Source organism: Melanerpes formicivorus, unplaced genomic scaffold (genome assembly GCF_026170545.1).
Source record: "Melanerpes formicivorus ecotype bairdi unplaced genomic scaffold, bMelFor1.0.p_v2 SCAF_77, whole genome shotgun sequence".
Taxonomy (NCBI): Eukaryota; Metazoa; Chordata; class Aves; order Piciformes; family Picidae; genus Melanerpes; species Melanerpes formicivorus.
This window is the reverse complement of record NW_027142429.1, coordinates 1,473,799-1,486,457: the sequence shown is the minus strand read 5'-3', so window position 1 is coordinate 1,486,457 and position 12,659 is coordinate 1,473,799. Positions and strand designations below refer to the sequence as shown.

Below are 12,659 nucleotides of genomic sequence, written 5' to 3'. Positions count from 1 at the left end.
GATGATCTTCGAGGTCCCTTCCAACCTGAGCCAGGCTGTGATGCTATGAAGCTAAACAAACCTCAGCCATTGGGAGGTTAAGTACAGGACATGGTTTGAAGCTGAGGCAGAGCAGGGTTAGACTGGAGCTTAGTTCCTCAATGTGAGGCTGGTGAGACTCTGGAATAAGCTGCCCTGGGAGGCTGTGGATGCCCTTTGCCTGGAGATGTTAAAGGCCAGGCTGGATGAGGCCTTGAGCATCCAAGTCTAGCTGAGAGGTGTCCCTGCCCATGGCAGGGTGGTTGCAGTAGGTGATCTGTAATGCCCCTTCCAACCTGAGCCATCCTGTGGTTCTGTGATGACAGGAGTTTGGAGGTGTCCAGTTGTCCTTGCTTTGAGCTGGGTTCTCTCTAAGCTCTTTTTGGTACAGCTTGGTGTCCATTTTGGAGCTGCAGCAGGGGAGCCTGGGGTTAGCATCTTGTGGGCAGCACAGGGTGGAGGTCTGTTGGCCTCTCTGCTCTTGCAGTTGGTCCTTGTCCACTTCTGCCCTGTGCAAAGCTTCAGTTTCTTCTCATCCTTGGAGCTGTTCTGTCCTACCTGAGGGCTCTGGCACTGCCCACATCCTGGTTTGCTGTGTAGGGATCCTGCTGGAGAGAGCTTTCCTGCATGTTGTGCCTGCCCCTGCCTTGTCCCTAGGTCATCTCCATGGTGGAGAAGCTGTGTTGGAGCTCACCTGTGTTCTTTAGGATGGTATTTCAATGTCTGCCTTGAGGAATGGGTGGGTCCTTAGGGGAAAACTGGGCACTTTCTTAGCTTCTTGAGATCCCCTGGGGTGCTTGGCACTGGCTGGAGAATTCCAGGGAGCAATTGATGTACCTGAGGAGCAAGGAGGGGCTCAGCCTCTGCTCCTTGGTGGCAAGGGACAGGAGCAGGGGAAATGGTTCCAAGCTGCCCCAGGGGAGGCTCAGGCTGGAGCTCTACTGCAAAGGTTCTCAGCCACTGGAATGTTCTGCCCAGGGCAGTGCTGCAGTGCCCATCCCTGGGGGTGTTCCAGCAGCTGTGGAGCTGGGGCTTGGGGCCAGGGTTTGGTGCTGAGCCTGCAGTGCTGGGTCAAGGGTTGGACTGGATGAGCCTGGAGGTCTCTTCCAAGCAAAGATACTCTGTGACTCTGTGATCTCCTGGCAGTTTGCAAGTGCTCTAGCTCAGATGTGCTGCCTGCCGGGGCGAGCTGCTCTCTGCTGCTCTGACTGCCAAGATGCAGGCACAGAGGACCCCAGGCAGGGAGCTCAGCAAAGGCTCAGCAGGGTGGGTGAGGAACTGTCCCACTGCGCCTGGCCAGGGCAGGGCTGCGAAGGCTGCCTTCTGTCCCCACGACACCCAGACAGTAAAGCAAGCCAAGCCAAAGCTAAGGGATGGTGTGGAGCTGAAAGGCTCTTTTGTGAGCTGCTCTGCAGCCCTGCAGGCCGACGGCTCCTTCCCCCTGCCGGGCCGCTGGAGTGCGGCCGGAGCAGCAGGGCTCTGCCTTCCCAGCGGCCGGGGCAGGGGCTGGGGGGCGTCGCTGCCTCGCCTCCAGCCCAGCCCCTTCAAGCTGGTGTGCTTGCAGGGCTTTTGTTGAGCTGCCCGGGGGCTTTGCAAGTCATTAAAGGGTTTGGGTTGCCTGCAGGAGGTAGTCAGCTAGAAAGCTGGGGGTGGCAGGGTTGGGGCACACCGAAGCGACACCAGCAGCGACGCCGGTCGGCGTGGTTGGAGTCAGGGAAATTCTCTCACTTGTAGAGGAGGCCAAAAAAAGGCTGAAATGACTTTGTTAGACTTGCAAACTGTGCATTTAAAATCGTCTGGGCTGAGGCCAAGCAAAGGGAGAGTTTTGCCCAGAGGAGAAGGCATCTGAAAGCAAAGGAAAGAACTAAGGCTCAGGTTTAACCCTCGCAGGTACCTCCCTGCTGCCCCCATCACGGCTGGAAGTCCTCTGGGGCCAGAGAAGATTTTCTGGGCTCAAGGAGGATTTTCCTGATCATTTATTTAGATCATTTACTTTCTACATTGCCCTCTGAAGCAATCATCTCTCTGCTACCCTCCCAATGGCTGTGCCAGCTGAGGAGCTGAGCTGTCATCAGAATAGGTGCTGAGCACGCTGGAGTAGGAGCTTCAAGATCCAGCTCCAACCCCCTGCCATGGGCAGTGACACCTCCCCCCAGCCCAGCTTGCTCAAGGCCTCATCCAGCCTGGCCTTCAACACCTCCAGGCAGGAGGCAGCCACAGCCTCCCTGGGCAGCCTGTGCCAGAGTCTCCCCAGCCTCACTTGAGAGAATTTCCTTCTCTTCACTCTCAGTCTCCCCTCTCCCAGCTCAAAGCCATTGTTCCTCATCCTGGCACTCCCAGCCCTTGGCCAGAGTCCCTCCCCAGCTCTCCTGGAGCCCTTCAGGTCCTGGAAGGCTGCTCTGAGGTCTACCTGGAGCCTTCTCTTCTCCAGGCTGCACAGCCCCAGCTCTCCCAGCCTTGCCCCACAGGGGAGGTTCTGCAGCCTCTGCTCATCTCTGTGGCCTCCTCTGGAGCCTCTCCAGCAGCTCCAGGTCCTTCTTGTGCTGGGGCCCCAGAGCTGGAGGCAGTGCTGCAGGTGGGGGCTGAGCAGAGCAGAGCAGAGCAGAGGGGCAGAATCCCCTCCCTGTGCTGCTGCTCTCCCTGCTCTGGCTGCAGCTCAGCACTCAGCTGGCTCTGGGCTGCCAGGGACCACTGCTGTGAATTGTTTCCTTCAGCTGAAGTTTTTGGTTTAACCAACTGTTCAGAAACTTCTCCAAGTTTATCAAGTTTCAGAGGAAGGTTTTCCAAGAATGGGCTCTGCTCAAGAGCAAAAATCTGCCCAGGGAAAGGATTTGTTGGAATCAAGGCTGTGGGAAATGTGGGTTTGCAGAGTGCACAGTGCTGGAGTCTGAGTTGAAGCAGTTCAGTGCCTGAAACCATTCTGAGGTGAGAGGTTGAAAATGAAGAGTGAAATAATCCTGCTGAGGAGAGCTGCTGCTCCTGAGCTGCAAAACAGTTTGGTTTCATCTGCATCATTATCTGCTGCTGAAACCTCACAGCATTGGCAATCCAAGGGTTTCTCATAAGGATTTTCATTACAAAAGACTTCTGTGGTGTGAGGCTGCTGGAGGCCTGGAGCAGGCTGCCCAGAGAGGTTGTGGAGTCTGCTTCTGTGGGGAGCTTCCAACCCCCCCTGGCCATTGTGCTCCTGGGCAAGCTGCTGTGGGTGCCCTGCTGGAGCAGGGGGCTGGTCTGGGTGATCTCCAGAGGCCCCTTCCAATCTCCACCAGGCTGGGATTCCATGACTGCCCATTGCCAGAGGTGGAGAGAGAGGATCCTGCCCCTCTGCTCTGGGGACACCTCACCTGTAGGGCTGTGGCCAGCTCTGGGACTCCAACACAGCAAGGACCTGGACCTGCTGGAGAGGCTCCAGAGGAGGCCACCAAGATGACCAGAGGCTGGAGACCCTCCCCTTTGGGGACAGGCTGGGAGAGTTGGGGCTGTTCAGCCTGGAGAAGAGAAGGCTCCAGGGAGACCTTAGAGCTGCATTTCAATATCTGAAAGGGACCTAGAGGTAGGAAGACAGAAGGAAGGATTTGATGGAGGAAAGCCTCCTGAGGTCTGATGCAGTGAGAACTGTCCCCAGAAGTGTCCCAGGAACAGTGCTGGGAACAGGATGAGTCTGCAGGCCTGAAGGCTGTTCCTGGCAGGTCCATCTGAGATGTGCTGCAGAAGTGGTTGGTACTGCACCACCACCACCCCTGGGCTGGCCTGGTGGTTACAGGGAGCAGCACAGGCTGGGAGCTGACCTGCTGGAGAGCAGCTCTGGGGAGGAGGACCTGGGAGTCCAGAGGCCCCTTCCAATCTCCCCCAGGCTGGGATTCCATGACTGGGAGGATCCTTTGCCCTCTGCATCCCAAGCCTCTGTTTTGTCCTGTGGAAGTTTCCCAGCCTGCAGCAGATTTTTCCAGGAGCTGCAGAAGCCACTTGAGGCCCAGGAGTGGACTTGCCTGTGTCCCAGCTCTCCTGCAGGCCTCCCCACGCTCACAGCCCTCACAAAGCTGTGATTGCTTGGTCTCAGCCCAGAGGTGATTTGGAGTGGGTTGAGAGGGGATTTTCAGGGGGCTTTTAGTTTGTGGAGATTCCAGTCTGCCCTTATGACTAAGGGTAACAACATCTCCTAGCAGTTGAGACAGGGCTGCTCCTTCCAGCTGTGTGCTGCTGTATTCTCCTGCAGTTTGACTGAAGCACTCCTTGGAGCTGTTCAGATCACAGATGTGGCCTGGTGCATGCATGGTGCAGATCTGTGATGGTTTATTGATGCTGCTGTCTGGAAAGGGTCCAGAGGAGGTCATGAAGATGATCACAGAGGGCTGGAGGCTGAGGCTGGGGAAAGCCTTTAATAGCTGAAGCTCATAAAGTAAAAAAAAAACCAAAATATGAGATTAAAACATTACTTAAGGTTTTATATTGGCTTTATTCTGGTGGGTGGGGAAGGACCTGGGGGGGTCAGCTGGTGACAAACTGCCCAGGAGCCAGCAGTGGTCCCTGGCAGCCCAGAGCCAGCTGAGTGCTGAGCTGCAGCCAGAGCAGGGAGAGCAGCAGCACAGGGAGGGGATTCTGCCCCTCTGCTCTGCTCTGCTCAGCCCCCACCTGCAGCACTGCCTCCAGCTCTGGGGCCCCCAGCACAAGAAGGACCTGGAGCTGCTGGAGAGGCTCCAGAGGAGGCCACAGAGATGAGCAGAGGCTGCAGAACCTCCCCTGTGGGAGAGTTGGGGCTGTTCAGCCTGGAGAAGAGAAGGCTCCAGGGATACCTCAGAGCAGCCTTCCAGGACCTGAAGGGCTCCAGGAGAGCTGGGGAGGGACTCTGGCCAAGGGCTGGGAGTGCCAGGCTGAGGAACAATGGCTTTGAGCTGGGAGAGGGGAGACTGAGAGTGGAGAGGAGGAAGAAATCCTTGAGAGTGAGGCTGGGGAGGCTCTGGCACAGGCTGCCCAGGGAGGCTGTGGCTGCCTCCTGCCTGGAGGTGTTTCATGCCAGGCTGGATGAGCAAACCTCCCCTCTCCTCCCCCCCCAAAGCAGGGGGCTGGAACTGGATGACCTTCAAGGTTCCTTCCAACCCATTCTGTGGATCTGTGAAGGGCAGGAGAGCATTTTGCAGAGCTGCAGTGTGCCATAGCTGGCTTTTCCCACGAGGGCTGGGTGAGCCTTCTGAGGAGCAGCAGGTGTGGAGAAGGCCAGGGCCTGGTGCTCAGCCTGCTGAGGTTTGTGCCTGCTGCTCCTCAGCCAGGCCCTCGCTTGGTGAGGCTGTGCCAAACCAACCCAGGTGCCTGCAACAGCGATCTCATCAGGCAGGGTCATCAAGTGGAAATGCAGAGAGTCACAAACCCACAGCCCTCTGGTTTTATTTCACTTCTAAGAAAGAAGGAAAGGAAAGGAGTAAGCAGTGCTCATCACTTCAGGTTGCAGATCTGCAGCTCAGCAGCAGGGCTGAGGTCCTGCAGCCTGGTTTGCAGAGCAGTGCAGGCTCCACGGACAGACAGCGTTTTGGGCTCCCCAGCTCTGGGCTCCCCAGCTCAAGAGGGACAGGGGTCTGCTGGAGAGGGTCCAGCAGAGGGCTACCAGGATGATTAGGGGACTGCAGCGCTGCCTGGTGAGGAGAGGCTGAGGGACCTGGGAGTGTTTAGTCTGGAGAGGAGAAGACTGAGAGGGGATTTAATCAATGTTTATCAATAACTGGGGGCTGGGGGTCAGGAGGGAGGGCACAGGGACAGGCTCTGCTCACTTGCTCCCTGTGACAGGACAAGGAGCAATGGATGTAAGCTGCAGCACAGGAGGTTCTACCTCAACACAAGGGGGAACTTCTTTACTGTGAGGCTCCCAGAGCCCTGGAGCAGGCTGCCCAGAGAGGTTGTGGAGTCTCCTTCTCTCAAGGCCTGTCTGGATGTGTTCCTGTGTGACCTGAGCTGGGTTGTATGGTCCTGCTCTGGCAGGGGGGCTGGACTGGGTGATCTCTTTGGGTCTTTTCCAACCCTTGACATCCTGTGAATGTCTTGAGCTAGAGTTGGGCTATTAGCTAGTGTGGGATCAGATACAGGCAGTTCAGGATGCCTACAGAACACTTCCAAGTGGCTCATCACCTGTGATCCTTGACTTGGAACTCTGCTTTTTGGCAGCCAGCTTGCAGCTATGCCCAGTGCATTCACCCAGGGCTTGAATGTGATGAAATGTGTGGCCCTGGCCCTTTGGGACATGGTTCAACAGCCATGGTGGTGTTGGGTTGGTGGTTGGACTCCATCATCCTAGAGGCCTTTTCCAATTGAGACTACTCTGTCCTTCCATGATCTTTGCTGTGTTCTTTGCACATGTGACAGCAGGGGAGACTTTTCCTTCCATCTTTTCTCACTGCCTTCAGTAAGACCAGGACAGAACAGCTTTTGGAGGGGGCAATTCTCCTGGCCTATCTTCAGTAAGAGTAGGATGGAATAGGCCTGAGGGGGACTCTTGGGCCATCTTCTGTAAGAGCAGGATGGTAGCCCCGGGGGGATTCTCATGAGCTGTCTGGTGGAGGCTCCGTGGTGGCTGTGCTGTCTCCCGTGGGAGGCTGAGCTGGGGGCACTCTGCTGCTTGCTTTCCTGAGCTGACAGCACTTGCCCAGCAATTCTCCCAGGAGTGGCTTTAGCCTGCAGCAGGCATCATGAAACTGGTGCTCCTGAGCTCGTTAGTGGCAGTGGGCTTGTCGGGATGTGTCAGCCCAGCCTGGCAGCCCCCATGCACCGGGCTGAGGCTGGGGGTGCTGGGGGCTTCCCCGGGCACAGCCGAAGGACAGCAGGAGAGGAAACTGCCCCTCGCAGCCTGCACCAACCCACCGCCCTCTCAGGGTCCCTGAAGCTCCTAGGAGCAGGGCCAGGGGAGGGGTGCCCCTGCCAGCCCCGTTTTGGGTGCTGGCCCCGGTGCCAACGTGGGAAACCAGCGCCCGGCGGGGAGGCTCTTCCCGAGCCCCGCGGGCAGCTGCCTTGTGACAGCAGCCCCGGAGGGGGCCGGGTTCGGCCCCACGGCCCCGGTACGGGCGGGCCGCAGGCCTTTGCCCAGCAGCACCTGTGGGCTGGGGTCGCCGTGGCGGCGCCGGGGCTGAGCCGCGGGGCAGAGCCGCGGCCGCAGCGCAGGGAGCCAGCGAGGGCCGGGCACGGCCGCGGCGCAGCCCGGGCTGAGCCGGCGGTCAGATCTAAGTGCAGCTCTTTCTCTTTGCAGACACGGAAGCTGCCTCAGGGGAAGGAGCCTCACAAGGCAGTAAGTACCGACGGCGCCGTGGCTGCGTAAGGGGGGACCGGCGTGTGGCAGCACCGCGGCCGCGCAGGGCAGCGCAGGGCACTTCGGCGGGCGCTGCCCCTCGGAGGTTTGGTAGCCGCAGCATCCCCTCGCCCCCTGCCGAGATGCGGCGGGGCGGGGAGCCGGGAGAGAGGACGGCGGCAGCCGAGGCAGCAGGCGGAGCGGCAGGGGCAGGAGCTGCGGCTCAGCGGCAGCCGAGGCAGCAGGCGGAGGGCAGGGGCAGGGGCAGGAGCTGCGGCTCAGCGGCAGCCGAGGCAGCAGGCGGAGGGGCAGGGGCAGGAGCTGCGGCTCAGCGGCAGCCGAGGCAGCAGGCGGAGGGGCAGGGGCAGGGTCAGGAGCTGCGGCGCAGTGGCAGCCGAGGCAGCAGGCGGAGGGGCAGGGGCAGGAGCTGCGGCGCAGCGGCAGCCGAGGCAGCAGGCGGAGGGGCAGGGGCAGGAGCGGAGGGGCAGGGGCAGGAGCTGAGGCGCAGCGGCAGCCGAGGCAGCAGGCGGAGGGCAGGGGCAGGGGCTGCGGCACGGCGGCAGCCGAGGCGGCAGGGGCAGGGGCAGGAGCTGCGGCGCAGCGGCAGCCGAGGCAGCAGGCGGAGGGGCAGGGGCAGGAGCTGCGGCGGTGTGGCACCCGAGGCAGCAGGCGGAGGGCAGGGGCAGGAGCTGCGGCGCAGTGGCAGCCGAGGCAGCAGGGGCAGGGGCTGCGGCGCTGTGGCAGCCGAGGCAGCAGGCGGAGGGGCAGGGGCAGGAGCTGCGGCACGGCGGCAGCCGAGGCAGCAGGCGGAGGGGCAGGGGCAGGAGCTGCGGCACGGCGGCAGCGCGGCCGGCAGGGGGCGCCCCGGGGCGCGCAGGTGCGGCGGCAGAGGGAGCGCAGCGGCAGAGGGAGCGCGGCGGAGCCCGCAGCCGGGGGGCTCGGGCAGCTGGGCAGCAGAGGAGGCAGACCGCGGCCGTGAGCAGCGGTGCTCGGTGCCGCCAGCCCCTGCGGTGTGATCGAGGCCCGGAGCAGTTCTAAATCTTCAGTCTGGGGGGGAGGGCTGCCCCTGCCCGAGGCAGGTCGCTGGTGAACCCCAGGGTTCCGCACAGGCTCCTCTGCCCCAGCTCACCTCGGCAGCCCAGGGGAGAGCAGGGGTCCTGGGGGCAGGACCCCTGTGAGGGGATGGTTGGATAGATGGAGCCAGGCAGTGCATGGTGGCAGGACAAGGAGAGATAATGAGGATGGAGTGGAAAGGGGAGAGGCTGAGGCTGTGCTGGAGGAGAAGCTCTTCCCCATGCTGTGGGCAGGTTGTCCAGAGAGGTTGTGCCATCTGCAGCCCTGGGGGTTGTGAGAGCAGCCTGGATCAAGTTGTGAATAAGCTGGGCTGAGCCCAGACCCTGCTTTGAGCGGGAGGTCAGACAGAGACCTGCTGAGGTCTCTGCCAGCCTGGATTTTGCTATGGTCATGTTAGGTCAGAGCTACCTTTTGCCGTGGAAAGGTAAGTTGCCGACCTTGCTGGTTGCAGAGGGCAGCCTGGAAGCACCAAATTTACCCTGGGTGGTTATAAAAACGTTAAATAGCCAAGAAAAAGAATAATTAAACAGTAGAGCAATGCTCCCTTTTTTGGACTGCTGTTTTTTCAGGCCCCTTCTGTGCCAGGTGAAAAGTTGGGGTTAGCCTGGGAGAGTCTTGGCTTTATGTGTGTGCAGAAGGAAGCAGGACTGACTTCACTGAAAGTGCTCAGCCCTGAGCTGAAACCTGTCAGTAGCAACCAACCATCACACAGTGTCAGCCCTCTGCTGGAGCCCACTGCAGGGGAGATGGATGGGCTCTGCAGCCTCGCTGACATGGGGATGGAGAGCCTTGCCCAGGCTCCTGTCACCTCCTTTTGTCTCTTTTCCTGTGGGTGTTCTGCTCCCTGCCAGTGTTTCAATCTTTCCAAACTCCTCTTGTGGGCCCCTCCTTGCTCTTGAGTTTTGACAGTGAGCCCTGTGGTGTTCTGGGCTGGGCTGTGTGAGTGCTGGGTTTGTTACTTGGGTATTGAACATGGTATCTTTTTTTTTGCCAGAGCTTGGGAACCACTTAGTGCAACGAGATTCTCTCTCTCAGCTTTAACCCTTCTACCCATCACAGGAATTTGTGTTGGCTAAGAAAGACAGGGCAGGGTGAGGTGTGGAGAGTAAGGGCTCCTGGGCAAACCCCATGTCATGGGAGCCATGGGAGGGGTTCTGTGGCCACAGCTGCTGCTTCTGTGCTGGCTGGATCTTGGGAGTGGAAAGGCACAGGCAGAAGAAGTCTCTGAGGCAGAAGAGGGATGAGGAGCTGCTCTCTGCACAGCCTGCAGGGGACCTGCCCTGGGAGCAGCAGGAGGGGCAGGGCCTGCTGCCATCCTCACACAGGGCTGTGCAGATCTGACCCTCCCCAGGGCAGGGATTGCTGAACCCCCTTGCTACCTGCCATGCTCACTGCTCTCCCAGAACAGTCTCACCCCGCTGAAGGAGCTGGAGGCACAACCAAGCCACCAGAGCAGATGGTGTAGGGGCTGGGGGAAGAGGATCCACCGCAGCCACCCACCCTGCTGAGGAACACTCTGTGCATGTCACCTGTCCTGCAGAGTGAACCTGGAGCTGCTCAGCCACTGCTGCTCTTCCCAAGTGCAGCTGGTTGGCATTTCCTGACAGAGTCCTCTTCCCCTTCCCCTCCTCACAGCTGCACAGGAGCTGCTCAGCTGCCTTCTTCCCTCCCTGTGCCCAGCCCCTGCAGCTGGATCCAATCCCTGGGCTGCCCTGCTTGCCTCCTCACAGCTCTTCTGCTTCCTCCACTCAATGGCCTGCTTGTTCCCTTGGCAGTCCCTTTGCTCCTCATGTATTTTAGGCACTTTTTATTGATCTTTCCTTTCCTGCTATTTTTGTTTGGCCTGCTGCTCCAGTGCTATTCCTCTGTGGCCTGATTTGGCTGCTCACAGCCTCTCTCTTCCAGATGTCTGCATTGTTCCACTCTTCCCCTGCTATTTCTGTCTCATTGAGAACCTCCAGGCTCATGGGCACTGCAGGGATGGTTTGTTGCCTTCTTCCAGAGCTTCTCAGTGTTTAAAGGATCCAGCAAGACCTTGCTTTCTGTCAGGTGCTTCTCTCTGGGGCATCAATTACAGCAGTGTGAGCAAGCAGCACAGGGAGGGGATTCTGCCCCCTCTGCTCTGCTCTGCTCAGACCCCACCTGCAGCACTGCCTCCAGCTCTGGGGCCCCCAGCATAAGAAGGACCTGGAGATGATGGAGAGGCTCCAGAGGAGGCCACCAACATGATCAGAGGCTGCAGACCCTCCCCTGTGGGAGAATTGGGACTGTTCAGCCTGGAGAAGAGAAGGCTCCAGGCAGACCTCAGAGCAGCCTTCCAGGACCTGAAGGGCTCCAGGAGAGCTGGGGAGGGACTCTGGCCAAGGGCTGGGAGTGCCAGGATGAGGAACAATGGCTTTGAGCTGGGAGAGGGGAGACTGAGAGTGAAGAGGAGAAGGAAATTCTCTCAAGTGAGGCTGGGGAGGCTCTGGCACAGGCTGCCCAGGAAGGCTGTGGCTGCCTCCTGCCTGGAGGTGTTTCATGCCAGGCTGGATGAGCAAACCTCCCCTCTCCTCCCACCCAAAGCAGGGGGCTGGAACTGGATGACCTTCAAGGTTCCTTCCAACCCATTCTGTGGATCTGTGAAGGGCAGGAGAGCATTTTGCAGAGCTGCAGTGTGCCATAGATGGCTTTTCCCACGAGGGCTGGGTGAGCCTTCCAAGGAGCAGCAGGTGTGGAGAAGGCCAGGGCCTGGTGCTCAGCCTGCTGAGGTTTGTGCCTGCTGCTCCTCAGCCAGGCCCTCGCTTGGTGAGGCTGTGCCAAACCAACCCAGGTGCCTGCAACAGCGATCTCATCAGGCAGGGTCATCAAGTGGAAATGCAGAGGGAGGTCTCAGAGCAGCCTTCCAATGCCTGAAGGGCTCCAGGAGGGCTGGGGAGGGACTTTGGACAAGGGCTGAGAGCATCAGGACAAGGGACAATGGCTTTGAGCTGGGAGAGGGGAGACTGAGAGTGGAGATGAGGGAGAAATTCTCTGGAATGAGGCTGGGGAGGCTCTGGCACAGGTTGCCCAGGGAGGCTGTGGCTGCCTCCTGCCTGGAGGTGTTGAAGGCCAGGCTGGATGAGGCCTTGAGCAAGCTGAGCTGGTGGGAGGTGTCCCTGCCCATGGCAGGGGGCTGGAGCTGGATGAGCTTTAATATCCCTTCCAACCCAACCCGTTCTGTGAATCTAGGAATCCCAAACTCCTGTGGGTGAGGAGCTCCCTGGAGCAGCACTGTGTCCTTGGCATCAGTTCAGAGCAGCAGAGCTGCAGGTTTGGAGGAGCTGTTGAGGTTTTCTCCACAGTGACTTTCTGGAGGCAGCTGCAGCAGGCACCTGCAAAGTGTTCAGGAAGGCAACCTTGTGTGCCAAGTGAGGAGGCACCTCAGCTGCAGAGCACAGCAAGGGTGCCTTGGCCTGGCCCCAGAGCAGCTTTGGGGGCAGCTGGCTGTGCCCTGGGGGCATGAAGGTGTCTGTTCTTGGGAGGCAAAGTCTGCAGCCTCCATGCTGGGGCTGGGAGCGACTCATGCCTGGCTGGTCAGGAGGATGAGTTACTGCCTGGTGGGTGAAGCTGTGCTGTAATGTGGTCTGAAGGCCTGTGGGAAGAAGGGGCTGCTGCTGCCTGGCCTTGGGTCCCTGGGGAGAAGGGAGACAGGGGGCAAGCTGTGGCCAGTTGGTGGTTTGCTGCCTGCCTAGAGAGGAGGCAGTGGTGCTGAGGCTTGCCAGCCAGGGAGGCACTTTGGAGACTCCCTTGAGGAAATCTGTGGTATTTTCAGCCCTTAATCTCTAGTTGATGTCTCTGGGACTCCCTTTTGTCTGGGACCCACTCTTAGACTGCATGGCTTTGGGAGCTGCCTTTCCAGCCTTGGCTCAGGGTCCAAGGCCAGAATTCCCCCATGGAGAGAGAGGACAACTGAGCAGCCCACAGTGCTAATGTGCTAATAGAAAGGCCTCTGCAGCTGCTACCAACTCTGGCTGGCAGAGCAGAAGGGGAGGGGGCAGGCTTGGGAAAAGCTTTCTGCTTGCTGCTTTCCCTTGGGCAGGGCTGGGCAGTCTGACATGGAGGTCACAAACTCCCTGGGCAAGAGGCTGACAGTCTGGGCCAGGACACTTGGGCACCTCTGGGCTTTGCTCCAGGCTTTTGGTGGTCCTTGGGAAGAAGCTCTTTGGGCCAGGCCTGCACCATCATTCCCCATGGGAATTGCAGGCATGTTTAGGGGAGTTACAGACCTTGTGAAAACATCTCCCTGCTGCTGACATTCCGCAGGAGAAGCTTGGCAGCC

The 12,659-nt window shown here is 59.4% G+C and overlaps 1 protein-coding gene across 1 annotated transcript in view; it reads left to right on the top strand.

Annotated features, from left to right (window-relative positions):
- The window catches only part of ZNF618 (zinc finger protein 618), an 83,996-nt gene that overhangs the window by 21,146 nt on the left and 50,191 nt on the right, over nucleotides 1–12,659 (top strand). Inside the window, 1 exon segment of the mRNA XM_068164196.1 lies at nucleotides 7,247–7,285. Within this exon segment, the coding sequence (XP_068020297.1) occupies nucleotides 7,247–7,285 (39 nt within the window).